The sequence below is a fragment of the Microtus oregoni genome, unplaced genomic scaffold (assembly GCF_018167655.1).
Source record: "Microtus oregoni isolate MIOR12 unplaced genomic scaffold, Mior012 000015F_ref0000493, whole genome shotgun sequence".
NCBI lineage: Eukaryota > Metazoa > Chordata > Mammalia > Rodentia > Cricetidae > Microtus > Microtus oregoni.
Window position 1 is genome coordinate 579,332 of NW_024543074.1, and position 26,937 is coordinate 606,268.

Genomic DNA, 26,937 nt, shown 5'->3' on the forward strand with positions numbered 1-26,937 from the left:
CTCCCACGGTGTCCTTATTTCAGCTTTAAAAAACAAAAGTAAAAACAGAACAAAATACACTCTGTACAAGGATGGTCTGGATGCTAGCGCAATCCCTTGCCTTGTGGGATGCACGCACGACTCAGTCCTAGTGGGTTGTCCTGTTGCCAAGATATTCGCTTGGGGCCTCTTCCCTTCTAGGCTGAGTTTCCCTCAGTCCTCAGAACCAAGAGAGCCAGGCCAAGCGAGAAGCCATGACTGTAATATCCACTGGACCCTACGGACTGTCAGGGCAGAGTCTGGACTCATCTGAGGCTGTCCAGTGTGCCGTCTCTTCCAGCCACATGGCCCCTCTCGACCACTCGGTATGATTCAAGCAGCAAGAAGGGCTCCATAGGGTGGGTTCCTGACACAGCAGGCTGCCCTGGATGTTATGTGGCCAGAGGACCTCTCCCTGCTTTGCGGTGAGGGAGAGCACAAGCCAGGTTTCCCTCCTTTGAAGGCAGAACAGGGTCTCTGCAGACGTAACCTCAGACGGGCACATCCAGGCCCAAGTATTCAGGGTTCTCTGCCGTAGGGGTTCCTTCAAAGGTACTTGGTGGAGACCCCTTCTCTGATGGATTCTGGTCCCAGTAATAGAGGTTGTCAAAGGCTGGGCAGAAGGCAGAAGGGTGAGGTTGAGAGGCAGTGCTTCCTCTGGGTGCTAAGTACTCAGGGTTTTCCACAGCACCCCCAAAGGAAAAAACGTCTTTGACAACCCCATTCTTCCCAGGAGAGAGAGTCTTGGGTCTTTCTAGAGTAGCAGCAGCAGGCCGGACAGGAGGCAGAGGACCCTCTGGGGTCAAGGGGGGCTGAGGCCGAACCTCTGGCTGGTTCACATATTCTGTAGGAGAGAAGAGGAGCTGTTAGAGAAAAGAAGATGTCCCTGCCCCAGCGCTGCCCCTCAGTGGGTGTGGCCTGAGGGTTCCCAACTCCCCTCTTCCCAACTCTCAGGCCTGGATTCCATACCGGGCTGGGGGCTGCAGGCCAGGGGAGCAACGTAGCCATCATTCTCAACAGGTAGGGGTAATGTGGGATCCTCGCTGTACCGCTGTAGAGGGCTGAGGTCGTGTGGAGAGATGCTCGGTAGCCCTTTGGTTGCCCCCATTCCCAGGTCACCATCAAACACATCAGAGCCAGCCCCTTCCGAGGGAGCCAGTGGAGACCTGGGGGGCTCTTCTTCTGAGGGCTCCAGGCCCAGTGTCAGCTCACCACCTCCACTCTGGGGTAAGAGAGGGTCATGAGAGAAGTTACTCAAAGGTCTGGGAGGGGGACCTTGGCGGGGAATGATAGGTTCCCGGGAGAAAAACACAGATCACCTTGGAGTCATTATGAAGGGAATGGAGCCCCAAGAGTTGGAAAGCAGTACTGATCATGGAATATTAAGGGAAGGTAAATGTCGGGAAGCACCAAGGGAAGGGACCCCGGTAGCCTCTGCTCTAAGATGGGCACTGACCCTGGTAGACGAGCTGCGGTGCCTACGGTGGGCTGTGCTCCCGGTGCCTGGAGCAGGGTCTGGGCAGAAGAATCCCTGCTGGGGGACCAGATACTCTTCGGCATCTACCAGGTCCCCCATGTCATCATCCTCGAGCAGTGAACGGTAGAAGGTACTGTCCAAGGGGCTGGATGGACCCAAGTCCTCGTTCTAGGGAAAGAGACACCAAGTGACAGCCCAGCGTTAAGCTCCCCAGAAAGGTTCACCAAGCTTGGACTAGAGGTGGGGGCTCGGCTTGGGGAAGTGGTATCCAAGTCCCTTCCCTCTCAGGTCTCTGCAGGAAGGAGGATGCTGTTAGGGCAGGGATGATTGTGGGAAGGCTCAGTACCTGGATGACCACAAAGCGCTGGGGGTCCCTCGCCATGCGGGAGAATTCTGACACCAATTCCCGGAATCTCGGGCGACATTCAGAATCTATCATCCAACCTAGCGCAGGAGAGAGCTCAGCATCCTTATCCCAGGACCAGCTGCCTGGCCCCTTCCTGCTCCCTCTGAGTCTGGCCTAGACGACCCTGGCTAAACCCAAAGTCCTCACATGGCAGAGAAGCACAAGTGGACTCTGGATCTTGAGCCAGAGTTCTGGAGCGTTTCTCCTAGGTGCCCCCTTTAAACTGGCATCTTTCCCCTCAACAGCTGTCCTCTCGAGCAGCTAGGACTTCCATTGTGAGTGGGACAAAGCACCTTTGGAGGCTTCCTTCAGGGATACCTCTCCATTCATATCTCACTCTTCCTCCCCCAGAACCCACACACAGGTCAGACCAGCCCTCCTCTACACTTGAGGCTCAGCCCCGCCCACCACACACATTTGACCATAATCATGTAGACATCGATAGTGCAGATTGGAGGCTGAGGCAAGCGCTCTCCCTTCTCCAGCAAGTCAGGGATCTCCCGGGCTGGGATCCCATCGTAAGGTTTGGCCCCAAACGTCATCAGCTCCCACACCGTCACACCTAGGACAGACAGGCATCAGGAGAGGGGGGACAGGAAGCTTAGGTGTACAATGAGAGAGGCTAGCCAAAAGGGAGGATCAACCAGTCTCCTCATACCCCAGGTGGGCACAGGCCATCGCAGGGTGGGCATCAGCAGCCCTCCCCCTCTCCTCCATACCCACCCTCATTCTCGTACCCGTATCCCACCCTGCCAAGGCTACTCATCCAACCCTCCCTATCACCACCGCCACACACCATAGCTCCACACATCGCTCTGATGGGTGAACCGCCGTCTAAGAATGGATTCCAAAGCCATCCACTTGATGGGTACCTGGGAATGCAGAGCAAAAAGTCCTGAATGGGTGTGGTAGGGACATGACCCTTCTCAAAGTTCTCCCGACAGCCAGATACCACCCCACCCCTCCCTTCTCCAACCTTGCCCCCATCTGCATGGTACTCTGTCTCATCAATGTCCAGCAGCCGTGCCAACCCAAAGTCTGTAATCTTGACATGGTTGGGACTCTTGACCAGCACGTTCCGGGCAGCCAGGTCCCTGTGCACAAGCCGTACATCCTCCAGGTAGCTCATCCCCTGAAAAATGGGCACCAGTGTAGAACCGGAGTCTGGATCTCACCTTACTGACACCTCCCACCCCATCCTGGCCCCAGATGAAGACAGGGATTTGCACCCAAAGGACCTGCAGGGTCAGAAAGCCCCTTAAGCACATACCTTGGCAATCTGAACACACCAGTTGAGCAGGTCCTGGGAGCCCAGGCGACCTCGGTGTTCTCGGACATGGTCCAGAAGGCAGCCATAGGGCATAAGTTGTGTCACCAGCTGCACTGTGGATGTCAGGCAGATGCCCAGGAGGCGTGACACATACGGAGAACCCACACCAGCCATCACGTACGCTTCCTGCAGGGAAGGGTCCACTGAGATACAGGAACTCACCTACTCCCACCCACCATACTCCCCTCCTAGACCCCCCCCCATCCCTGCATGGTCTGCAGACCGGGAAGATCAAGAGGCAAGGTTTAGGGGTTCCATCTCAAACCCTAATGAAGAGAAAGCAGCCCAGGTCTGCAGCGAGGGGGCTTCTCACAAGTCCCAAGGGAGAAGGTGAAGGGGCTCACATCCAGGATTTCTTTGTTAGCTTTCGGGGATGTGTTCTCCCTCAACACCTTGATGGCCACGGGGATTTTCACATTCTCCCCATCTGGGATCCAGATGCCCTGAACAGAAAGGACTTGAGTCAGGTCTGTGGTTCAGATCCAGCGGGTCCCCAAGAAACCATTGAGGAGTAGCCTCTCTTCCCCCCAGCTCGGCCCATTTCTTTCTCTTGTCTACGCCCCTCCAGGCACAGCCCCTCCATATCCACCCATGCCAGAACCCAGCCCCTCCTGACCTTGTAGACGGTGCCGAAAGCTCCGGATCCAAGCACCTTCACCTTCCTTAGCTCAGTCTCTTTGAGGATCCGCATCTGAGCCTGGTTGGGCATGGCTCCGCTGGGCGTCAGTGGCTCCACTAGCTGGATTGAGAGGGTGGCAGGGTGAGAGCCAAGCAAGCGCAGGTGGGGGAGGGGCTAGGAGGCCCTCCCCCCACCTCACCTCAGTTTCCTGCAGCAGCCTTCGCATTGTATACTTCCGGATCTTCTGCCGCCTCCTCTTGATTAGGATCCCAACAACCACCCCTATGACCAGGAACAACAGGATGCCGACCACAGTTGCGATGATTGATGTCGCCGGGCTGAAAGCAGAGACCAAAATCGGAGATTAGAGCTAGTCTAGGGAGAAAATTTGAAGAGACCCCATGAAGGGACGGGAATGTGCTTTGGCTCAAAAACATCATGGGAAGTTGGACACGGTGGCACACGCTCTTAATCCCAGAACTCAGGAGGTAGAGGCAGGTGGATCTCTGTGAGTTCGAGGTCAGCCTGGTCTACAGAGCGAGTTCCATGACAGTCAAGGCTATATAGAGAAACCCTGTCTTGAAAAACAACCAAAAACACAAAAAACAAAAAAAAAACAAAAAACAAAAAAAAAACACTTCATGGGAGATAATTCAACAGAGACCTTGCTAATCTGCACTATGCCTACCCCAGGAATCCTGCCACACTTGGAAATGGGATCCAGGAATGTGTACCCCAAGACTCTAAGGTATTAGCCAAAGCTTTCTCCAAGGAGTCATGGTTTCCCATGCTTTGTGGCTGTTACACCGAGGACACCCATTACCAGGACCCCAATTTCTTTTTGATATAATCTTTTTATGACTCAGCTCATCCTGGGGCACACAGGGCCCCTTGATATTCATCAGACCATTTATGTGTTGATTCTCTTATTCTTTTGACTGTATGTCCCAGGCTTACATGCGTGTGCCTCCATCTTCCAAACGCTGGAGTCATAGGCGTGTGCCACCTGCCACCATGCCCAGCCATCCTTGATCCCTTTTACCCCATCTTGCTCTGTACAAGGCCTGCCATATATATAGCAAACATTTCATGAATGTTTGCTTCGTGAGCAAACAGCTCTTTAGAGCAATCCCCAGCTTGCTTTTCTCCTTTCCAAAGCTCGCCTCTGGCAATCCGTGGCACAGTGGTCAAGAACTCTACTCTTCAGATCTGGCCCTCATTGCCTCAACTTTCACCCTTCTGCACTCTGGGGCTCACTGCACACACCCTAGAGATCTCTTCACTACTCTAGACTTGCCTGATCCTCCACCTAAGAGCAAAGGAAGCACAGCGCCCCCTCCTGGAAACCTCCGGCCACCCAGCTCGAACACTGAGGCTCTGCATGCTGCCACAGTTTATCTCCAGTTCTAGGTCCTTGAACTTGGCCAGTGTCCCTAAAGAAGCATCATCACCAGGGAGGCTCTTGGGACACCAACCACATTCCTAGCATCCCTTACCCCACAGCATCCTGAGCAGGTCCTCATCCACTTGTTGAAACACAAGTCAACAGAAAAAGACTGGGCTAAGGAGGGAGGCACGTGTGGCATGTTGGGAAATCCCTCTCTGTATTGCGGACCACCCGGGGTCAATGAAGGAGTCAGGGGCAATGGGGTACCTCTGGGGCTCAGGCCCACCTGGCTCTCTGCTCTGCTGGGCAGCCTCGTTCATCCAGGTCCACACAGCTATAGAAGAGAAAGGCCATCATCAACCCTGGGAACAACCTCCTGGCGCAGGTGTGGCGGATTATTATCCCATTATGTCAGGCAGAAACTGGGCTGCAGGTCATCAATTTGCTCTGTGCCAGCCCACAGGAAGATTCCTTCTTTAGTCTGGGAGCCCACCTCCCCTGTATTCCTGTAACTTCCTGTGCTGGGCAGGAAGGGGGGCACAGCAAGGTTGAAAAATCAGCTATTCCCTCCATGAGAGAGGTCCAGAGCATACGGCACACGAGAGGAGAGTTAAACACCGTGGGGCTGGGCTGCAGCTTAGTGGGAGAGAGTCTACAAGGCCCTCTCTACCAACCAAGCAATAAAATAGCAACAGTTCTGCCTTAACAGCACTAACATGCCAACACCAGGTCACAAGAAGGCATGCACACAGATGCCCCTTTGTATGTGGAGCTGAACGGCAATGAACTGTTTGTAAAAAAGCAAGCAAGAGCAATATCCCTCAAACGGGGCTGCTGCCGAGGGACATGCTACCAACTGAGAAGTCTGTAGAGGGGAGACTGAGGTGTGCTTACAAAAAAGGACACAGGAAGCAGATGAGCAGAGCTCAGACTATGTGGAGAGGAGTTGTATTACGTTAAGAAACGAGGGCAAGGGACTGCAGAGATGGTTCAGCACTTAAGAGAACTGGTTGTTTTTCCAGAGGACCCAGGTTCAGTTCCCACATGACACTCACATGGCCAAACACAACTGTCTGTAACTGCAGTTCTGGGGGATCCAATGCCCTCCACAGACAAAATACCAATGTGTACGAAATAAAAATAAATAAAATGAGGGCAGGCCAGGTGGTGGTGGCACACCTTTAATCAAAGAGTTTGAGAGGCAGAGGCAGGTGGATCTCTGAGTTGGAGGCTAGCCTGCTCTACAGAATTCTAGGACAGCCAGGGCTACACAAACCCTGGCTCAAAACAAACAAACAAACCTGAGAGAGAGAGAGAGAGAGAGAGAGAGAGAGAGAGAGAGGAAGAAGAAGGAGGAGGAGGAGGAGGAGGAGGAGGAGAGGAGGGCAGGAGAGATGACAGGAGGTACAAGCACTGACTGCTCTTCCCAGGTTTGATTCCCAGCACCCATACAATGGCTCCCAACACTCTGTAAGTCTACTTCCAAGGGATCTCACTGCCTTTTCTGGCATCTGCACATGGTGCACATAGCTACATGCAGACAACAATCTATACTAGCCACTTTTATTTCAGCTTGCCATAGGCTATAGTCACTCGAGACGAGGGAACATCCACTGAGAACGTGCTCCCTCAAGACCGGCCTGTGTGCAAACCTGTGCTGCATTTTCTTGATTGATGACTGATGTGGGTGGGTACAGCTCACTATGGGCAGTGTCACTCCTGGGCTGGTGGTCCAGCGTGCTGTAAGTCTGAGCAAGTCAGGAGGAGCAATCCAGGAAGCAGAGTTCCTTCACATCCTCTGTGTCGATTCCTGCCTCCAGATTCCTGTCTAGAGCTCCTGCCCTGACTTCCATGGATGACAGTGGACTGTGATGTGGAAGTGGAAGCTAAATAAACCTTTTCTCCCCGAGTTACTTTTGATCACGGTGTGATCACAGCAATAGACACCCTAACTAAAACACCCATACACCTGAAATAAGACAATGCAGCTTAAAGAAAAAGGAAGAGAGAGAAAAAAGGAAGGAAGGATGGAAGGAAGGACGGAAGGAAGGACGGAAGGAAGGAAGGAAGGACGGAAGGAAGGACAGAAGGAAGGAGGGAAGGGAGAAGGAAGGAAGGAACAAAGAGAGAAAGAAAGAAAGAAAGAAAGAAAGAAAGGAAAGAAAGAAAGAAAGAAAGAAGGAAGTGGTCATATGTCAGTAGTTGGTAAGATGGCTCAGCAGGTAAGGGCATTTACAGCCAAGCCTGAAGATTACATCATTCGATCCCTGGGATCCACACGAGAGGAGAGAATCAACTCCCAGGGGTTGCCCTCTGACTTCCACCTGCCTGCCTTGCACATGAATGCCTGCCCAGCATGCATACACATACACAAATAAATGTAATTACAGTAACACACTAAAAATCTTAAGTTACCAGGCGAGATAGAAAAGAATGCTGCTGGCAATTCAACTGTGAATAATTTGGACAGTTTCCCCTGGTGATTTAACGGAAATCATCAGGCTTTTGAGCAAGTGCCTCTGCCCACCGAACCATTGTGCCAACCCCTAACGAGTTATTTTTAGTTTTCTATATCTGTAAGTGTCTAAGTATATGTGTGTACCTGCAGGGGCCAGAAAAAAAATCCTTGGAGTTCTGGAGGCTAGAGTTAATAGAAACCATGAGTCTTCCGAGGGACCAAACACCAATCCTCTGAAAGCGCAGACAGTGCCCTTAACCACACAACCACCTCTCCAGCCCCTTATGTGTTATTTAGTGATTAGAAAAGAAATACAAAAATGACATCTCAGCCGGGTGGTGGCGGCGCACACTTTTAATCCCAGCACTTGGGAGGCAGAGGACAGTGGATCTCTGAGTTCAAGGCCACTCTCGTCTACAGAGAGAGTTCCAGGACAGCCAAAGCTGTTATACAGAGAAACCCGTCTCAAAAATTACAAAAAAAAAAAAAAAAAAATCTAAAAAAATTTCCATCTCAATATGAATGAAGGGTTTATCCTCCTTTCAGAACAAGAGCTCCAGGGGGTTCCTATCATGAAAGCCCTCCTTTCTACAGAAAACAACTCCCTCTACTCACGAGTGGGTGCAGTTGATGGGGCACGGCTGGCATATGCCCTCCTCATCCGGGTACTTCCAGATGGGCATGTAGGAGAGGTCTGGTTTCACGCCACTGGGGCAGCGCGCCACACAGAAGGGTGAGTCCTTGTAGTGGGCGCAGGCCTTACACTCATCAGCCTCCTGGATAGAGAGGAAGAGTTGAGTGGGGGGAGGGGGAGGACCACCATCCCTACACAGAAGGACCAAGCCCCGCGTCCCTGACTAACTAGCCACACTGCCTCCTCGTCACTGAGGTAAACATCCCTGTTCGTTACAAGGAAATGGAGGCACCCAGAGCGGGACGTGCCTTCTCCAAGGTGTGACAAGTGACAGCTATTATGTACAAAGTTTTCTCCGTGCTTGGGCGCTGTGCCAAATCCCTATTTCATTTCATTCTACCACACCCCAACTGGGCAAGAACTATTACAACATCCTCCCTATAGAAGTGAAAACCGAGGTGGGAAACAGGACCTGGATTTGGTCCTCAGCACAGCCACATCCAAGGACACAGGCCTTCTTGGGAACTGAAGCCTCACCAGCATGAAGGAGAGTAGCTGAGGGTCCACAGCCCAATGTGGGCAGCCTCTCCCCTCCCCACCCTCTGCTGTCCAGGTCTAGGCTGAGCCTTCTCTGGGAATATTTTACCCTGGAGCAACCTGCCAGTCCCTCCCCCAGCACCTTACCGATCCAGTGCAGGTCTCTGTGTTGTTTTGGGGCTGACACTCGGAGTGACATGGCAGACAATGCTTGCCACTCACGTACTCCCTAGGGAGCCTGCAAGAGAGGTGGGTGTAGTAAGGGGTCTGGGAGGAGCCCTGTGTTCCCCTCAAGCCACCCACTCCTCTGCCGCTCATACCCCTTCTGAACTCGGCACTCCTCCACACACTCCTGGCCCCGAAGGAACTGGCTGCAGTTGACACACTGGGTGGGCCCTGGTCCCCAGCAGTGCCCATTGGCACACAGTGGGTGGCAGGCTAAGCCCTCGAGACCTGTAGTGAGGAGAAAAGCAGCAGAGGTGTTCAGAGAGGCTCGGGTCTAAGCCAACAGGCTGTATTGTAAGCATGGCTCTGGGCTGAAGGGATAGAGATCGATGCTGGGACACAGGGAAAGGAAGAATCCTGTGGTTCAAGAAAGAGGGAAGGGAAGGGTGTTTGGGCAGCACGGAAGGACACAGCTGGAAACCATTACACAAGGCCAAGCCATCACAGGCAAGAGAAGAACAAGGCTCTAGCAGGCATAATGGCTCACGCCTTTAATCCCAGCACTCAGAAGGTAGAGGCAGGCGGATCTCTGTGAGCCTGAGGCCAGCCTGGCCAACAGAGTGAGTTCCAGGACAGCCAGGGCTACATAGTGAGATCTTATCTCAAAACAAAAACAAAAAAGGACTCTAAAAACAGGAGGCTTGCACAGGCCAGAGGCTACTGATACTCCTGTGCACTGGCCCACAGTGCTGAGCTTCCTGTCTTACCACATTCTTCCTCTGGCCGGTTCCCAGTGTGGAGCAGGGCCTGGTGGGGGTTTCGGAAGAGCTGGTCCCAAGGTACAGTGTGTACGAAGCAGAGCCGGGTGTTGCGGTGAATGAGCGCCAGTCCGCTGCCCAGCTCCCGCAGTGAGCGCAGCCCCAGCCAGCGGATTCCCAGGCCTTGCAGCGCCAATGAGTAGGCACCACTGTGGAAAGGAGGCTTCCAATTGCAAGAAGGTACCTACGCTAGGCTCATTTTCTGCCACCAAAAGGGCCACTGTCACCCTCCTCCTGCCTCAGAACGCTCTGCAGACTCATGTCAAAGCTCTGGTGGTGTCACTGGGGAGCAGGGTACTCATGCCTCCTCAGCCCCCTCTGCTCACACTTACTCATGGAGAATTCGTCCCCGGATGACTCGAAGGTTCTGGAAGACACTGAGGTCATGGAGGCTGTCTGGCCATGCTGAAATGTATAGGTAACCTGCAGGCAGAGTAGGGGGCTGGGTTACGCAGAAAGGTCCAGAACTCCTGGCCCCCCCTGGAGCAGGACACAGAAAGACAGCCCACCTGTGATCTCCTCCAGGGTTTCAAACACTTGGAGTTGCTCAGGCTTCAGGGGGGCAATGCCGGAGGCAGGGTTCCTGGAAGGATCAGGAGGATGGAGGTCAGGAGCCCTAGTTGGCCTGAGACACCACTCCCCACCCTCACCGACACCTTCACTTAAAGCCCAATCAAGTGTGGCTGTTCCCATCCTGAGACTCAAAGCCTAGGGTCCAAATCTGGCAGTGCAACATCTGTGCCCCTTGAACTAGAAAGTCTCCCTTCCAGAAGTATGGCCAACAGAGATGCCAGCCTCAGCTGCTAGAGGCATCAACAAGCTGAGCGGTTTGTATGAGAGACATCTGAAAATGGCCCAAGCAGCCATGAGTGAGCGGGGTTCATAAAACCCTGATCTCTGCAGGCTCTGAAACACAGACAGAGCGCGCTCAGGGTCCGTCGAGCCCTGTTCTAAGAGCGTCCCAAACATTAACTCTTTCAGACTTTAGAACCACCTCGCGGGTAGAGCTGTGACGGTCCTCATCCTACACACGAGGGCTGAGACATAGAAAGGAGAAGGCAATGAAGCTAAAGAGTAGGCCTCTGCCATACAAGTGTGAGGACCTGAGTTCAATACCCAGAGCCCACATAAAAAAGGCCTTGTGTGACGGCGAGCTTGCAACCCAACCCCAACATGGAAGTGGTAAAGACAATTCCTGGGATGCCCTGGCCAGTCAGCCTAGCCTGTTCTGGTGAGCTCCAGGCCAGTGAGGGGCCCTATTTTGAAAACCAAGGTAGATGGCTCCTAAGGAGTCACACCTGCGGCTGCCCTTCAGCCACACAGACGCACAGAGAAAAAGACAGATACACACTGATATACAGATACAGACACACACACGGGGCGGGGGGGGGGGGTAAGTTTCAAACCCAAGTCTGGACTTTGCTGCCTGTCTCTGCTGCCTCCTGTTCTATAACTATTATAAGAATGAGGCAGTCTGGGCGCTGAAGAGATGGCTCAGCGTTTAAAAGCACTAGCCGCTCTTCCAGAAGACCTGAGTTCAATTCCCAGCACCCACATGGCAGCTCACAACTGTCTGTAACTCCAGTTCCAGAGCTTCTGACCCCTCACACAGACACACATGCAAGCAAAACAGCAATGCACATAAAAGTAGCTTAAAAATAAAAAAAAAAAATTAGGCAGGCTCAACAAAACTGTCGTGAACAACTTCCCAAAGCAAGGGTACACGGCAGCTTCAATAAGCCAGCCTCGCCAGCCGACACTGTCTCTCTGTGTCCACCAATCTCCAGAAGTCCTACAGGAACACACTGAACTTTAACATTGTCTCCCTCTGGGATGGGAGCACTGGACTTCATCCGGATGGTTTGATCACCACGTATGACCATGTCTATGGATAACAAGTTGTTTATAAAAGTAACCTTCAGGGGCTGAAGAGATGGCTCAGAGGTTAAGAGCACTAGCTGCTCTTCCTGAGGTCCTGAGTTCAATTCCCAGCAACCACATGGTGGCTCAGAGTCATATGTAATGAGATCTGGTGCCTTCCTCTGGCATGCAGATGTACATGCAAGCAGAACACTGTATACATAATAAAACTTTTTTTAAAAAAGTAACCTTCAACGCCACGTCCCCGGCTCCCTGTGGTCCCCCACTTAGGGATTCCTCAAGATGCTGCTGCTACACCTGGGTCTTCAGGACCCCGCGTCTTCCCTGACGCCACCTCAGGCCACTGTGTACCCTTACCCATCAAAGCTCTCTGGCAAAAATGCCAGGCTCCCAAAGATCTTCTTGCAGCCCACGAACTCCTGGATATTGGCACTGGTGATGGCTCTTGCCCCTCGCAGGTGCTCCATGCCCAGACCATAGCACACTGAAGGAAAGGGCGGTGCGAAAGGGGCCATCTCAGCACCACATGGCATACTAGGGACCTGTCCGCTATCCCCTCCTGAAGTGACAAGTCTCTTCCCTACGCTGGCAAGAGACACTCAGGAGATGGATTTGGCGAGGGGCAGGGTAGGCAGGGGAGCGGGAGAAAAGCACTGGGCATCCCCCCCGGAGGGGGGGCGGTCTAAGCAACAGTGGGGTGGGCCAGGCTGGGATGGCAGTCAGGGGCTGCAGCTGGTACCTCGAGCACAGGGCTTGCTGCATTTTTCACACCGCTGTGTTCCATCCTCGGCCGTCACCTCTTGGTTATTCAGGGGACAGACCAGAGTGCAGGATCCCACTTCCGTAGAAAGGTAGTTGTCTGCACAGATTGGGAACGCAAATCCACGTCGCCCAGCCTCCCAGCCCACCATGAGCAAGGCCTCCGTGCCCAGGTCTAAGAGGAATACTACCAACCAATCCCTGAAGGCCCTCTCTGCACCTGACTTGGGACCACCATTTCCTCCCATTCCAAAAGTACTGTTATCTGCATTTTGCAAAAAGGGAAATCAAAGCCTGGAGTTATGCAAATCACCCCCATCTTTAGGCCACTAAGTAACAACAGAGCCAGGAAATCTTTTTTTTTTTTTTAAGCTGTGGTTACATGTAACCCAAACTGGCTTCAAACTCACTATGTAGCTGAGGATGACCTCTGACCCCACCATCTCTACCTCCCAAGTGTTAGGATGACAGGTTTGGGCTACCATGTCCACCTAGGAACCAGGACTTGAACCCAACAACCTGGCTCCCCACCTTGTCCTCTCACCCTGTCCACAGGGAAATGCAGCCAGCACCGAAAGGCCCACTCTGCCTCCCACGAGAGGAAGGAAAGGGGGTACCCAGGACCAAGCACAGTCCCTAAGTATCCATCAGTGCAGGGTAACTATCACCAAAGCCCTACTCTATACAGACGGTAGAACAAGACATACATTTAAAAGAGTATCTAGTACAGACTGAGCATTGCTCTAAAAGAGCCACAAATATTAACTCATTAGGACATTACATAATTATTAGGATGGGACTATTACTGCCCCTATTATACAGGCGAGGAAACTGAGGCACAGTAAGGGGAAAGTGGTTAAGACTATTAAATGATAGCGGACAGATTGCAAATCCTGCACTCTAGCTCCTAAGGCTGGGCTCTTTTGCTGCCACCTGCTATATAGCTGTTAAATAGAAGGAGGCAAAAACCCAGGAGTGGCGGTACACACTTGTAATCCTAGCACTTGGCAGGGGCAAGGCAGGAGTATCGGAAGTTTAATGTCATTGGCTATGTGGTGAACTCAAGGCAAGGCCAGCCTGAGATACACAGGATCCTGATTTTAAAAGAGGCAGGTTAGGGCTGGAGAGATGGCTCAGAGATTAAGAGCATTGCCTGCTCTTCCAGAGGTCCTGAGTTCAATTCCCAGCAACCACATGGTAGCTTACAACCATCTGAAATGAGATCTGATGCCCTCTTCTGGCTGCAGGCAGACACAGACAGAATATTGTATACATAATAAATAAATATATATATATTTAAAAAAAAAGAGGCAGGGTTAGGAGCCAGGCGTGGTGGCATGCACCTTTAATCCCAGCACTTGGGAAGCAGAGGCGGGATGCACGCTATGAGTTCAAGGCCAGCCTGGTCTACACAGCAAGTTCTAGGACAGCCAGGACTACAAAGATAGATTCTGACTAGAACAAAACAAAACAAAAAGAGAAAAAGGGCTAGAGAGATGGCTCAGCAGCTCAGAGCACTGGCTGCTCTTACAAAGGACCCAGGTTCAGTTCTTAGCACCCACGTGGCAGCTCACAGCCACCAGGTCCAAAGGATTTGACTCCTTCCTCAGACTTCCATATGCACATGATGCACAGACACTCACGCACATCAAACAAAAATAAATATAATAATTTTTAAGGAAAACAATGAGGCGGCTGGACTGGAGAGTCATGACCAGCCCTCCAACGGGCACCTGACACTCACAACATGCTCCCATTTATACCAGCCATCTTCCCTAGCCAAGGCATTAAAATGATGTTCTTCTACCAAGCACTCACAGGGACAGGTGGTCACACAGCTGGCACCAAAGGTGTAGCGACCCTCAGGGTTGGGCATGGACTCGAAGGTGTCTGTGTTGTAGGTGACCAGGGCTGGGCAGTGCAGTTCACAGATGCCACTATGGTTGAAGTGGAGGCAAGCCTGGCAGAGACAGGCCGCTGGTGGTCACTGGGATGTTGCAGCCTGGTGCGCCAATGGCAGTAGGGCAGTGCCAGGAAAGATGCCCACCCCTTGCATCCTGGAGGATAGGCCCAAGGGGCACATACCAGGCAGTCAGAATGCTTGGGGCCCGTGCAGCCTGCAGCACACTGCTCATGGCAGCAGTCAGTGGGCAGCCGGCCCTTGCATCGGGCACAGCCACTGGTGCAGATGGTACCAGTCACTGTTGATGAGAAGACAGGATGGGTGCTGGGTGGGGCCTGGGCAGCAGACCCTCAACAGCATAGCATTGCCTTCTAGGAGACAGCTTATCCCGAATAAGTCACCCCACCACTTCCAGCTGTCCACCTGCCCCAGCCCCACCTCCAGATGCCAAGTCTCCCTCAGACTCACAAATCTGACAGTCCTCAGGGCTCTCACCCCAGCAGTGATTGTCATTACAGGCTGGGGCGCAGGGTGGGCCTAAGGAAGGAATGGAAGGGACACAGTAAGGGAGGGAGGTAGTGAGGGGGAGGAGACAGTGAGGGGGAGGAGGCAGTGAGGGGGAGGAGGCAGTGAGGGGGAGGAGGCAGTGAGGGGGAGGAGGCAGTGAGGGGGAGGAGGCAGTGAGGGGAGGAGGCAGTGAGGGGGAGACAGTGAAGGGGAGGAGGCAGTGAGGGGGAGGAGGCAGTGAGGGGAAGAGGCAGTGAGGGGGAGGAGGCAGTGAGGGGGAGGAGGCAGTGAGGGAGAGGCAGTGAGGGGGAGGAGGCAGTGAGGGGGAGGAGGCAGTGAGGGGAGGAGGCAGTGAGGGGGAGACAGTGAGGGGGAGGAGGCAGTGAGGGGGAGGAGGCAGTGAGGGGGAGGAGGCAGCGAGGGGGAGGAGGCAGTGAGGGAGAGGCAGTGAGGGGGAGGAGGCAGTGAGGGGAGGAGGCAGTGAGGGGAGGAGGCAGTGAGGGGAGGAGGCAGTGAGGGGAGGAGGCAGTGAAGGGGAGGCAGTGAAGGGGAGGAGGCAATGAAGGGGAGGAGGCAGTGAGGGGGAGGAGGCAGTGAGGAGGAGGAGGCAGTGAGGGGAGGAGGCAGTGAGGGGAGGAGGCAGTGAGGGGGAGACAGTGAGGGGGAGGAGGCAGTGAGGGGGAGGAGGCAGTGAGGGGGAGGAGGCAGTGAGGGGAGGAGGCAGTGAGGGGGAGGAGGCAGCGAGGGGGAGGAGGCAGTGGGGGGAGGAGGCAGTGAGGGGAGGAGGCAGCGAGGGGGAAGAGGCAGCGAGGGGGAGGAGGCAGCGAGGGGGAGGAGGCAGTGAGGGGGAGGAGGCAGCGAGGGGGAGGAGGCAGTGAGGGAGAGGCAGTGAGGGAGAGGCAGTGAGGGGGAGGAGGCAGTGAGGGAGAGGCAATGAGGGAGAGGCAGTGAGGGGGAGGAGGCAGTGAGGGGGAGGCAGTGAGGGAGAGGCAGTGAGGGGGAGGAGGCAGTGAGGGAGAGGCAGTGAGGGGGAGGAGGCAGTGAGGGAGAGGCAGTGAGGGGGAGGAGGCAGTGAGGGGGAGGAGGCAGTGAGGGGGAGGAGGCAGTGAGGGAGAGGCAGTGAGGGGGAGGAGGCAGTGAGGGGGAGGAGGCAGTGAGGGGGAGGAGGCAGTGACGGAGAGGCAGTGAGGGGGAGGAGGCAGTGAGGGGGAGGAGGCAGTGAGGGAGAGGCAGTGAGGGGGAGGAGGCAGTGAGGGAGAGGCAGTGAGGGGGAGGAGGCAGTGAGGGAGAGGCAGTGAGGGGGAGGAGGCAGTGAGGGGGAGGAGGCAGTGAGGGGGAGGAGGCAGCGAGGGGGAGGAGGCAGTCAGGGAGAGGCAGTGAGGGGGAGGAGGCAGTGAGGGGGAGGAAGCAGTGAGGGGGAGGAAGCAGTGAGGGGGAGGAGGCAGCGAGGGGGAGGAGGCGGTGAGGGAGAGGCAGTGAGGGGGAGGAGGCAGTGAGGGGAGGAGGCAGTGAGGGGAGGAGGCAGTGAGGGGAGGAGGCAGTGAGGGGAGGAGGCAGTGAAGGGGAGGCAGTGAAGGGGAGGAGGCAGTGAAGGGGAGGAGGCAGTGAGGGGGAGGAGGCAGTGAGGAGGAGGAGGCAGTGAGGGGGAGGAGGCAGTGAGGGGAGGAGGCAGTGAGGGGAGGAGGCAGTGAGGGGGAGGAGGCAGTGAGGGGGAGGCAGCAAGGAACAGATTGGTAGGAGGAATACGTCAGCATCAGGGGAGCCCAGGGGCAGATGCATAGTAATGGGGGTGGCAAAAGGGAAAGAGGTCTCAGCAGGTGGAGATGGCAATAAGGACAGGAAAGGGGCATGGGTAGGGTAGTGGCTGAGATGGGGCTGTAGGTTAGGGATCTGGGTCAGGCGGGCTATCACAGCAGCAGGGCTTACAGGTCCGGGAGCGGTTGGTGTCTATATCTACAGGAGCCAGCTGGTTATTCTTGCGGAAGACATCCTTCCACAAAACAGAGTCCTGGTAGCAGAGCTGAGGGTTCCCTCGAATCAAAACTCCTCCCTTCAGGATCTCTGTGGGGAAGGTGGGGAAGTGGTCAGCTCCCTCCCGGCCTCCCTGGGGCCTCCTGCCTTCCCCAGTGAGCAGCCACACACAGGAACAACCCAGGATGAGGAAGAAGGGATCGGGTTGGCAGAGTGGTATGTTCACGTGGATGGGGGTCCCCGGCTGCCTTTTGCCTCACCCTGTGCACACTGTGTGGGGGTAAACAGAGGCTCCGAGGCAGGGGGATAGCTCAGTGGCAGAGCAAGCACTCAGCATGCACCAGAACAACAACAAAAAGTCCCTAAAGTCTGAAACCCCACTTTACCACCGACTGGCTGTGTAACCTTGAACAAGTCATTGCTCCTCTGCATGCCTCGAATTCTCATCTGTAGAGTGAGAAGAACGCTGGAGAAGGCGGGTGGTGGCATGCCTGTGATCCCAGCACTAGGGAGCTGAGGCAGGAGGACTGCTTGGGGCTATATAGTGAGATCGTGTCTCAAAACAACAAGACCAGAAAAACAAAATAAACATAACAGAAACAAACACACTCGGTGGGTTAGTAGCAGGACTTGCAGGATTGCAGCAGACCTGAACAGGGAGTCAGCATGCAAAACACCTGGGGTCCTGGGTGGGACAGGGTCAGGTCAGGGCTGCCACGTGCAGTTCCACGGATAGACTGTCTGTCCACTGCACACTTTGACATGGCCAAGACGGGTAAAAAAAAAACAACAAAAAACAAACAAACAAAAAACCAACAGCCTGTTCTCTAAGAAATAAATCACGGATCTCCTGCAAGCTGCAACTTCCTGAAAAGGAGGGAATCAAACCTGGGGCCTTGCACATGCTAACCAAGCACTCTGCCACTGAGCCACCACACGGCCTTCTTTTTCTAATCGTCATAGGGGTGCAAAGAGAGGGAGGCTCGGCTGGCCTGCACACAGCTGGAGGTATCATATACAACCCCCACCGAGCCCCTCCTGAGCCAGAATGGCCCTAGTTAGCAAACAAGGCCCAAGAGAAGAAGCTTGCGATGGCGGCAAAGGCACCTGTGAGACTTCGAAGCTGCAGCTCCCGCAGCCCTTCCGGGGCTCTGCTTGGGGCGGTGGTGACACTGTCCAGAGGGTCTCGGTTGTCTAGCACAGCCAGAGCATACTTGTCCTCAAAGAGCTGGGTCCCTCTCACGATGCGCAGTCTCTGCAGTGGGACGTGCGTCACCTGGTTATGAGCGATGAGCATGTATCCCTGAACTTCCTGGATGTCCTGGCGGGAAAGGCAGAGGATAGGGAAGGTAAGCGTGTCTGGGCTTGAGAAGTGCCTGCACCTCACAAGGCCTGAGGGTATCCCAGGGTCTGGGCTATGTCCTGCAAGGCCCCCTGGCCATGGAGTCTTGCCCCCTCAGGCCCTAGGATGATGGAGTCCTAGGCTGCTCCCCACCTGGTCTCACCAGATCCGAGGCCTGAGGGACCAGGGCTGATAAGAGTATAGGAACACTCTGGCAGCTGGAGCCAGCGTCCCACTCTGCATATCTTTAGTTTCATCTTTGACAGGTAGGGCCCATGTAAGATGGCGTCTGTGATTTAACAGGCCATGTCTGTCCCTTGCAGTTGTCTCCAGGGCCTGTGGATACGATCTAAACTCCTCTCCCTCCTGCTATAACCTTCCCCCAGACATTTCTCTCGCATTCTTCACAAAGGTGGGCCCAGGATATCTGCTAGTCTAATACATAGATAGAGAAACTGAGGCCTGAGGCCTGGAGAGGTTAAAGGTCTAGTCCACATTCACAGAACTGGACCTGGAACTATTCCTACATGAACAGTGATGGGGAGAGCTGAAGCAGCCACTGCAGAGGGAGTCAACTGGGTTTACACAGGTATCAAAGGCATTCCTATTTGAGGAACCACAAGAGAGGACACAGAGGGAAAGGGTACGCCCTTCCTCACACACCTCGAATCAGGGGGCTCAGCAGGACCCGGTCTCACCTGCAGGAATGAGAGACTGGCATTGGCGGGCAAGTAGGTAAGCTCCAGGTTACCCTGGACCACCTGGCAGCCCTGGTAGAGGTGGCGGAGCATGTCCAGGTGGGTCTCCGGACTGGCAGGGAGCCGCAGCTTCATGTCCGTGCCGGTGCACACTGGTGGAGGGGAGGATGTGGGTCAGGACACAGCTCAGGACCTTCTCCAATCTAGTCGCCTCCTCCACACTCACTCCCTGGAGTCATGTCACCTCAGACAGGGAGAAAGCATGGCTGACGGCCTTTCCGGATGCCCATGCCCCCGTATCCACAAAGTCTACAGCAGAAGAATGCTCTCGTGTTTGGGAAGAAGTTGGCAAACGGGGGAAAGGCCCCCTTCTTAGCTGGGCCACCTTGTGCATTCAGTGGGGCCCCAATGTGTCAGCCCTTTAGGGCTTACCAACCATACAGGGTTTCAGCAGGCAAAGAAAGCCTCCCTTTGTCCCAGAACTGAGGGTGAAAAATCCCCGAAGAGAGGCGATGATGAATCAGACCCCTCTGGATACCCCCATCGGCCTCCCAGGCAAATAAACTCAGGGCACCCTCCTTCTGCCATTCCAACACACCCACATGTCAACTCCCTGCTCAGGACAACTGCCCCCACAGGACTACCCAAAACATGGGCCAGGAAGATTGGCTGGAGTCACTGCTGGGACATGAGGGGAGTCAGGGGCCTGGCCATCATTGCAGGGCTCCCTGGAACACACCCACATGGAGAAGAAACGCCTAGAACACCAGCTAGGGGCTGCAGCTGCCGATCCTGACCAGGGAGAGGCACAGTCTGCAGGTTTCTATACCGGCTCCCTCACCCTCCTGGGGCAAGACTCCAGAAGCAGCTGGCAGAAGCTATGCCACGAAACTCCTGCCACAAGGGCACTACGTCAGCTCTGTGTACCTGCCCGATGCCAACTATCAACTTGGGGTCCCAAGATGCACTGCCACCCCCTTGCCTGCCTGACCCTCAGGCTGGTTTACTAGAGACCAGATATTCCCACTAAAGTCCCCAAATAGGAGAAGCTGCCCCCCCAGCTAGGGGGCTCCAGGTAGCAGCTGGCACTGAGCCTACCAGCAGGGAAGAGATTAAAGTGCCCAGTTGAACTTGTTTTTCTGCTCGGGTGAGAAGATGAATCACCGGGAGCATCTTGCCCAGGAGGTTGGGGGGAAGGCGGGTGGAGGTGTTGCCTTCACATACACAGGCCCACGGGTGCCCGAGCTGCTGAGAATCCCTATGGGTTGCCGCTCTGCCTTCCAGCGACTGTGTGCAGATTCAAGAGACAGTACAATGACCAGCTTTGGGATCAGACTTCAGGAGCCCTGCTGTACCAGCTACATGGAAACTAAAGCCAAATCCTAGTTATCCTCTCTCCTCCGGATCTGGGGAGGGCTTGGGGGCAAGTTCCTGGGCTCCCAGGCTGCCTTCAATGGCCTCAAACTGAAGGCCTTCTAGTAACATTGACAGAGGCAGACGAAGGGAGCAAGGAGGGTGGAGGGGAAGGAACAGAAATAGAAATCAAAGGCTCATCTCCTGGATAGAGGGGAGACAGCCAGGCCTGCCCACCCCAAACCGCACCCACTAGCACCCTATCCTCTCTCTTCTCGCTCATCCCCCCCCCCCCAGAGTCTCCCAAAAGAAACAGGAGCAAGGGGTGGCAGTCGGGCCCAAAATAACGCCCTGCTGCCAGGACCTCCCCCAGCATCGCAGCTTCAGCTGCTTCCAGGCACAGCTGTCTCTAGGCCCAGATCCCAGGTCCAGCCTCGCTGGGGACAGGATGGCAGAGCTGGAGTAGGGGCCCAGCCCCTGAGGCAGTTTACCCCCTGCGGCCCTCTGCGGCCTCATCTCCTTGGGGAAGGGACACCAGCTGTGGCAGCCATGCAAAAGGAGAACAACAATAGTAGTCGCCATGGTAACCGAACTGAGTGCCTACTGTATACATCAGATACTGAGGCTTACAAAGAAAGAAACTGATCCTCCCAGGATCCTAAAACAGGCTCAGCAGTAAATCACTTGCAGAGCGTGTACAAGGCCCCAGTCCCAATGCCAGCACCGCAACGCCCAAAAAACAAACTAACCAACCAAACCAAAACAACAGCAAAACCAGCAACCAAGCAAGGCAGGTGAGATCTGAATCCAAGTCTGCTTCAGATCCCCTGTTCCCTCCATGAAACCTCAGCGCGCACACAAATAACAATGCCACACCCCCCACAAGCATAAAAACACACTAATTCTCCAGTGTGACCAATAAACACACAGGCTCAGGCAGGGCAGGGTGGCTGGGCCGGGCAGAAGGTCAGAAAGACTGGCAGCCACACCCCACTAGCCAGTTTGTTTATCTGATTTGTGGTCGGTTTGAGTAGGAGTCTTAAAGTGTTCGCAGACAGGTGGGAAAATTGGTACCCTGAGACCTCCTCCAGGGGAGCTGAGAGCTGCCAGCTGACCCCACACCCAAGCACCCTGCTGACAGCCAGCCAGGAAAGCCTCTGGATCCTTCCCAAGTCTCTGCCTCCCTCCCACTCCCCACTCCGTACCAGACTCACCCCATTGGCTCTGACCACAGTCCCCATAACCATCCTGGCCCATGAATTTCAGGGTGGGGCAAAAGGCTCTAATTCTACACAAGGGATGCTCTCTGCCTCCAAGACAGAAGCCCCATCTTCCCACTCTTGGAGACGAAAGTATTATAAAGCAAGACCATCCCAGAGCAAAGCCGGGGCTCACAGTGAGAGCTGGACAAGTATCTACTGAATGAATGAGTGTGTGTGTGTGTGTGTGTGTGTGTGTGAATGAATGAATGAGTGAGCGTGTGAATGACATCTAGTCAAGAGCCTCCAAACTGAAAAGAAGTAACCATCCCTCTGCTCAGAGCTGGCCATGGTCCTTCAGGTCCCTCCTGCTGAACACTGGTAATCAAGGTTTAGCCCCCAATGGGCTCCTCAAGTGGGCTCCTGTCTCCCAGCTGGTCCTCAACTCCATTGTGTTCTGTCTTCCTTCTTCATTTGCAGTGTGGAGGACAGAGCCCAGGACCTCCTGCATGGGGGCGCCCCCAGCTGCTATCTCGATCACAATATGAAAGCCAATACTTCCCTTGGTCTTCATAAACACTGCCAGGAAACTACCTACATCCCCAAAGCTCCCCAACCAGGCCAGAGGCCAGAGCTCTCTCAAATGATGCCAGGACTCGCTTGCCACACACACCTGCTCTATGACGCGGGTGGCAGAGCAAAGCCTGGACTCGGGTTCTTTTGTCCAGAACTCTAGCTCAGCTCCTCTTGGGCCACAGGGTGCATACGCTTAGTCCTCCAGGGCAGCAGCTAAATAAGACTTGGATCTCTAAAGCCAACAGTGACTGCGACATAGTTGGCCCCTCTGTGAATATTTACTGACCTCAACAAGTGGCAACAACTCTTCCTCCCTTCAGAGGGCCCTGAGAGTTAAGGGGGAGGAAGGGAGAAGCACTCTGTAAACATAAGCAAGCTCTGTAAACAGTCCGCAGCAACCCAAACACAGGTTTTAAGGATTCACCCACCACCACTGCAGACAATACAGGCCCCCTTCACATCCTCTGCCTGATTGGTGGCCTAGCAAATAACAGAACTGTCACTCCAAGAGACCAGGAGAGTTGTCCACCAGTTGGGGACAGGAAAGGGGTTCTCCTCCCTTGATCGTTCATTCGTCCACCTTCCCAGGGCCTTCCTCTGCCTTCCAGCCCAACCTCCATCAGCTCCTCATGTTTCCCCTTGATCTGCCTACATTCCCATGGGCCTGTGGATCCCAGTGGTCTGGACACCTTCCTGCCCTCCGTCCCTGGCACTGCTGAGGGCCCAAGAGAAAGGCTAGCATGGGCTGGCCAGGAAGGGAGCTAACTCAGGCCCCCATCTCAGGGCACCTTTTCCAGCCTGGGTTAGCGGCTGGGAAAGCCACAGAGTAACAGATTAGCCCTTCTTCCCTGTGTGACTGCCTGGCAGCCCCAAGGTCCATTTCACCCATTCCTGGTGGATGACAAACCGCTGACCACCTCTTAAAAGCCCCTGATAAGCCTCTTCCTTTCTCTGAGGTTCGTTTTTTTTTCATCTGTCCACCCACTTCCCAGGACAGTGCAGAGAGGGGACAAAGCCATCTACGGAAAAGGACCTGCCATGTAGGAGCGAACACACAGAGGTTTTTACAAGGTGAGAGGCAGGCATAGGCCAGTAGCTGGAAATCAGGAGAACAGAGAATGCCCTTCCATTTCACTTTGAAATGCAAGACATTTTTTTTCTTTTTCTTGTTGGGGTTTGTTTTCTGTGATGTGTATGAGCGCTTTGCCTGCCCGCATGTGTACACTACACACATGCCTGGTACCTGTGGGGGTCAAAATTGGGCATCAGGTCTACAAAACTGGCGTGAGGAGGCTGTGAGCCACCATGGGTGCTGGGAACGGAGCCCATGTCCTCTGCAAGAAGAATCTACTTCGTCTCCTAGAGCAAAAGGAGGGAAGGGTTTGGAGAGAACCACACTAGAACTGAAATATGAAGGAGCCCTGCAAGGTTAAAGACGTGTGTTCACTGCACGCCACGAAGCCTAGAGCCCGAAGGATCCCAACAACATCTTGACCCTCGGGCTCTCCCCAGAACTCCTTTCCCTACATACCTGCCCTCCACCAGTTCTGAGATATAATCTGGAGCTAGAGGCAGCTGGATGGCGTTCTGCCTTTTTAACCATTCCTGGCAAGACAAACTGTCTTGTCCCTCTTCACCCAGCAGCCCCCCCCCACCCCATCCGGAGAACTGACCCCTTAGGTTCCCGCTCTACAGTGCAAGGCCTCTCACTCCTGGCCAACTCCTCTCTCAGACTCAGGGGAAGGGCCTGGTCTCACTTTTCTCAACAGAAAGTCCAAGGTAAGGATGCCCTCCTGAGAAACTGAAAGGAACCCTCATCCTTGGTCCTCAGCCAGGCAAGGGGCATCTCCCACTGTTTACAGCAGATATAGCCTACTACCTTGAGGGAGGAGTTCCTGGAGAGGGCAGAGTTCATCTCGTGTTCCCAAGTCAGCAGAAAGGTTGCTGTTTGGCAACACAAAGCCAGACACACAAACATAGGACCATCATAAACACCTCAGACATACAGAGGTACCCCACAGAAAGCACAGCAGTGGGGACTCTGGGGGACACACAGATGACACCCCAGCAATCTCCAGGCTCTCAGGCCTCTGGAGAACATCCATTGCTCCCAGAACCTGCTTTCTGTGTCTTCCTACAGCCTACTGAATCAGGTAGCTTGGTGCTCCCACTGTTCTAGGTAGATTCATATTATGGTTTCAGATATGTGACTGACTGGGAGTCACACTGCCTGGGGTCCACCCCTTATTCGGTGATACTTCAGCTCTCCAGCCCCAGTTCTCACCCTGGCACAATGAGAAGCCTGCTAGTATTTCTACTGTGGAGTTGTTCTTAGGACTGAAGAAGGAATGCACGCAAACCACTCACCAAACCACCCACTCACCGGGCCTGGCAGAGCAGACACACAGGGAGTGTATATCAGCTTTTACGCTTATGGTAGAAATGGACATACGGGCTAGTATATACCCTGCTGGGTCACCCTCCCAGCCCCCAGCACGAAGACAGAGGCAAGAGAGCAACCCAGTTCTCGGTCTCTAGCTGACCTTACTTTTTTCCATGCCTTCCCCTCAAATGCCCAGGAACCCTTCCCACTTTACTAAATGAAAACCGGGGAACACACAACCACCCTTCAAGATCCGAGCTTTCCCAGAGTCCTAAAGCACACAGTTCTTCAAAAGGCTCTAAGGAAATTTGTTCAAAACAGAACTGTGGGGCGTGCAGCCCAGTGGTAGAGCTCTTACACGCGGAGACTGGGGGATGACAGTGCGGTAGGGGGTGTTCCATCCCCAGCACAGAAAAAAACGAAAAAAGAAAAAAAAAAACACTTGTTCAAAACAAATGCCTCACCCCGCTCCCGTCCCTCTCAAACCCAGACACCATCGAGAAACAACTCAACTGGGGACCCGCCACTGGGTCCTCCCTGCTCAACTGGACAGGCTACTTTCCCCACCGCGCCCCCCTCCTCCACCGCGACCCCGCAGGAAGCTGGAGTAACTTACTAAACCCAAAGAGCCGGAGGGGGTGGGGAGGGGGAGGGGCAGGGCAGAGGGGACCCCCGAAGGCATCTTGCCCAGTCCGGTCCGGAGACGGAGGCTGCCAACTGGAAGAGCTTTGAGAAAGCGTGAGGGGGCTCGGAAGGGGGGAAACGCGCACGCACGCACAGCGCTCCGCACACCCTTCGGAGGAAAACTTTCAGACCAGTTTCAGAGAACTTTCTCCGAGAAGTTCTCGGAGCCTCTCTGAGCCCGGGAAGCTCCGGTGTGGTCAGCGGAGGCCGGTCCTGATCTCCAGTGTGGTCCTCCGAGTGACTGCCCCATCTCCAGCTGCTCTGATCCCCCTCCGGGCCGCGGCGCCGGCAGCCGGGATTGCCCCATCGCCCCGGACCGCCCGGCTGTAGGCGCTCACGGGGCCCCGAGGTCCCGGCCTCCCGTGGGCACAGCCGCAGCGGCCCGCGCCCTCCCCATGCCAGACCCACCTTGGGTGCCCGCGGCTCCGGGGGGCAGGAGGGCAAGGAGGAGCCCCCAGCGACACCAGGCCGCCAGCTCCATGGTGTTCACTGCGGCTCCAGCCCCATGGCTCAGGCTGGACCAGGCTGCGAGCGCGGGGCGCGGCGAGGGCAGGCACAGGCGAGGCGCCGGAAGGGGCCGCCGGGGAAGGGGCGCTCCTGGGCTCTGGGTTCCCAGCGGCGGGCAATCTCAGTTCCACAACTTCACGCCGCACTTCCTCGAGCAGCCCTCCTCCTCCTCCACCTCCTCCGCCGCCCGTGATTGGGAGCCGCGCGCTCCCGGCTCGCCCCCCCACCCCTCCAACTGCATTCCAGCAAGGCTGGGAGTGGCTGCTCTCAGCTTCACTTTCTCCCTCCCGGCGCAGGCCTGGGTGCGTCGCGCCCTGCGCCCCGACGCCTGGCTAGCTCGCTGCAGTTCTCACCCATTTCTTAAAAGCAAAACATCCCTTTACCCCTCTTTGCTGTCTCGGGTTTTATCATGAACGTTCCTGGGACGTTTGCATCTGACCCCATCACATTCTTAATATCAAATAGTGGGTCTGCCGCCACATCCTCAGGTAAAATTGACAGTCTGGGAAGAAGATGTGTTATGTCTAACTGGCGACTTCCAGGACGCTCTGGGATGTCAATTCCATCCTTTTAGGTATCTCCAGCCTGATCTTAGAGGGACCCACTGAACTAGGAGGAGGCAGCCACATCGAGGGACCTCTGTTCATCCTTGGAAGAACAGCTTCCCCTATGTCCTTCTTAACTTTTTATTTTTTAAGATTTATTTTTTATTTCAAGTTATGCATGTTTACGTCTGTTTGTGAGGTCTGGGGAGGAATCCTATAAGTGTAGCTGTCCACAGAGGTCAGAAGGGGGCGTGGGAATCCCCTGAAGCTGGAGTTACAGGCCGTGGTGTGCAGCCCACCTAGGCGCTGGGAACTAAACTTGGGTCCTCTCCAAGAGCTGCACACGCTCTTAACTGCTTAGCCATCTCTCCAGACCCCATCCCTGTTTCCTTATAAGTTCACCCAGGACGTAGTTCGTTCAGTGTCTCCTCTGTCCCTGTTCCTTTCACCTCCCAGTTTACCCCTGAAGTACTTAGCCACCACCCGCCTGGTGACAGTTGGGAAGGGGAAAGAAAGGCATGCCTTTTGTTATAAATTCCAAGAACACCCTGCAGGAGGCATGTTTACCCTAACAAATTACCCCCGTTGTTTATCTGAAATTCAAATTGAATTCACATACCTAACTTTTTATTTGCTAAATCTGGGGATGTTAGTTGGAGTGAATGGTCCAGTCGAGAACACACCTGTGTTGGTCAAGAGGCAGTCGGAAGCCTTTGTTGGGTATGAGAAACCAAAGACACTGGCCTCTCGTAACACTGTCCAACGCAGGTACTTCCACCC

At 54.6% G+C, this 26,937-nt stretch overlaps 1 protein-coding gene across 2 annotated transcripts; it reads right to left on the minus strand.

Annotated features, from left to right (window-relative positions):
- Positions 1-11: 11 nt before the first annotated feature.
- Positions 12-25,787, minus strand: LOC121456320 (receptor tyrosine-protein kinase erbB-2). Of its 2 annotated transcripts, none has more exons than XM_041664393.1 (27): positions 25,514-25,787; positions 18,911-19,062; positions 17,978-18,191; positions 16,826-16,960; positions 14,861-14,929; positions 14,575-14,690; positions 14,308-14,449; positions 12,470-12,589; positions 12,088-12,214; positions 10,359-10,432; positions 10,182-10,272; positions 9,802-9,998; positions 9,187-9,319; positions 9,014-9,104; positions 8,311-8,471; positions 5,524-5,571; positions 4,050-4,188; positions 3,848-3,970; positions 3,576-3,674; positions 3,172-3,357; positions 2,878-3,033; positions 2,698-2,773; positions 2,317-2,463; positions 1,842-1,939; positions 1,475-1,663; positions 988-1,240; positions 12-862 (listed from the first exon to the last, which is right to left on the minus strand). In XM_041664393.1, the coding sequence occupies exons 1-27, from the start codon at positions 25,584-25,586 to the stop codon at positions 510-512; spliced, it is 3,762 nt and encodes a 1,253-aa protein (XP_041520327.1). In that variant the 5' UTR covers positions 25,587-25,787; the 3' UTR covers positions 12-509. The 2 variants fall into 2 exon arrangements, with proteins under 2 accessions (XP_041520327.1, XP_041520326.1); XM_041664392.1 differs by having other exon boundaries at positions 9,799-9,998.
- Positions 25,788-26,937: the final 1,150 nt, after the last annotated feature.

What these genes read in the sequence shown, in the direction of transcription:
- LOC121456320 (XM_041664392.1), bottom strand. Translation starts at nt 25,586, where the DNA reads ATGGAGCTGGCGGCCTGGTGTCGCTGGGGGCTCCTCCTTGCCCTCCTG. An exon ending in CGGAGCCGCGGGCACCCAAG is followed by an intron (nt 19,063 to 25,513) that starts GTGGGTCTGGCA and finishes CCCCTCCACCAG; the next exon opens with TGTGCACCGGCACGGACATG. An exon ending in CTGTGTGACCACCTGTCCCT is followed by an intron (nt 12,590 to 14,307) that starts GTGAGTGCTTGG and finishes CAATCTGTGCAG; the next exon opens with ACAACTACCTTTCTACGGAA.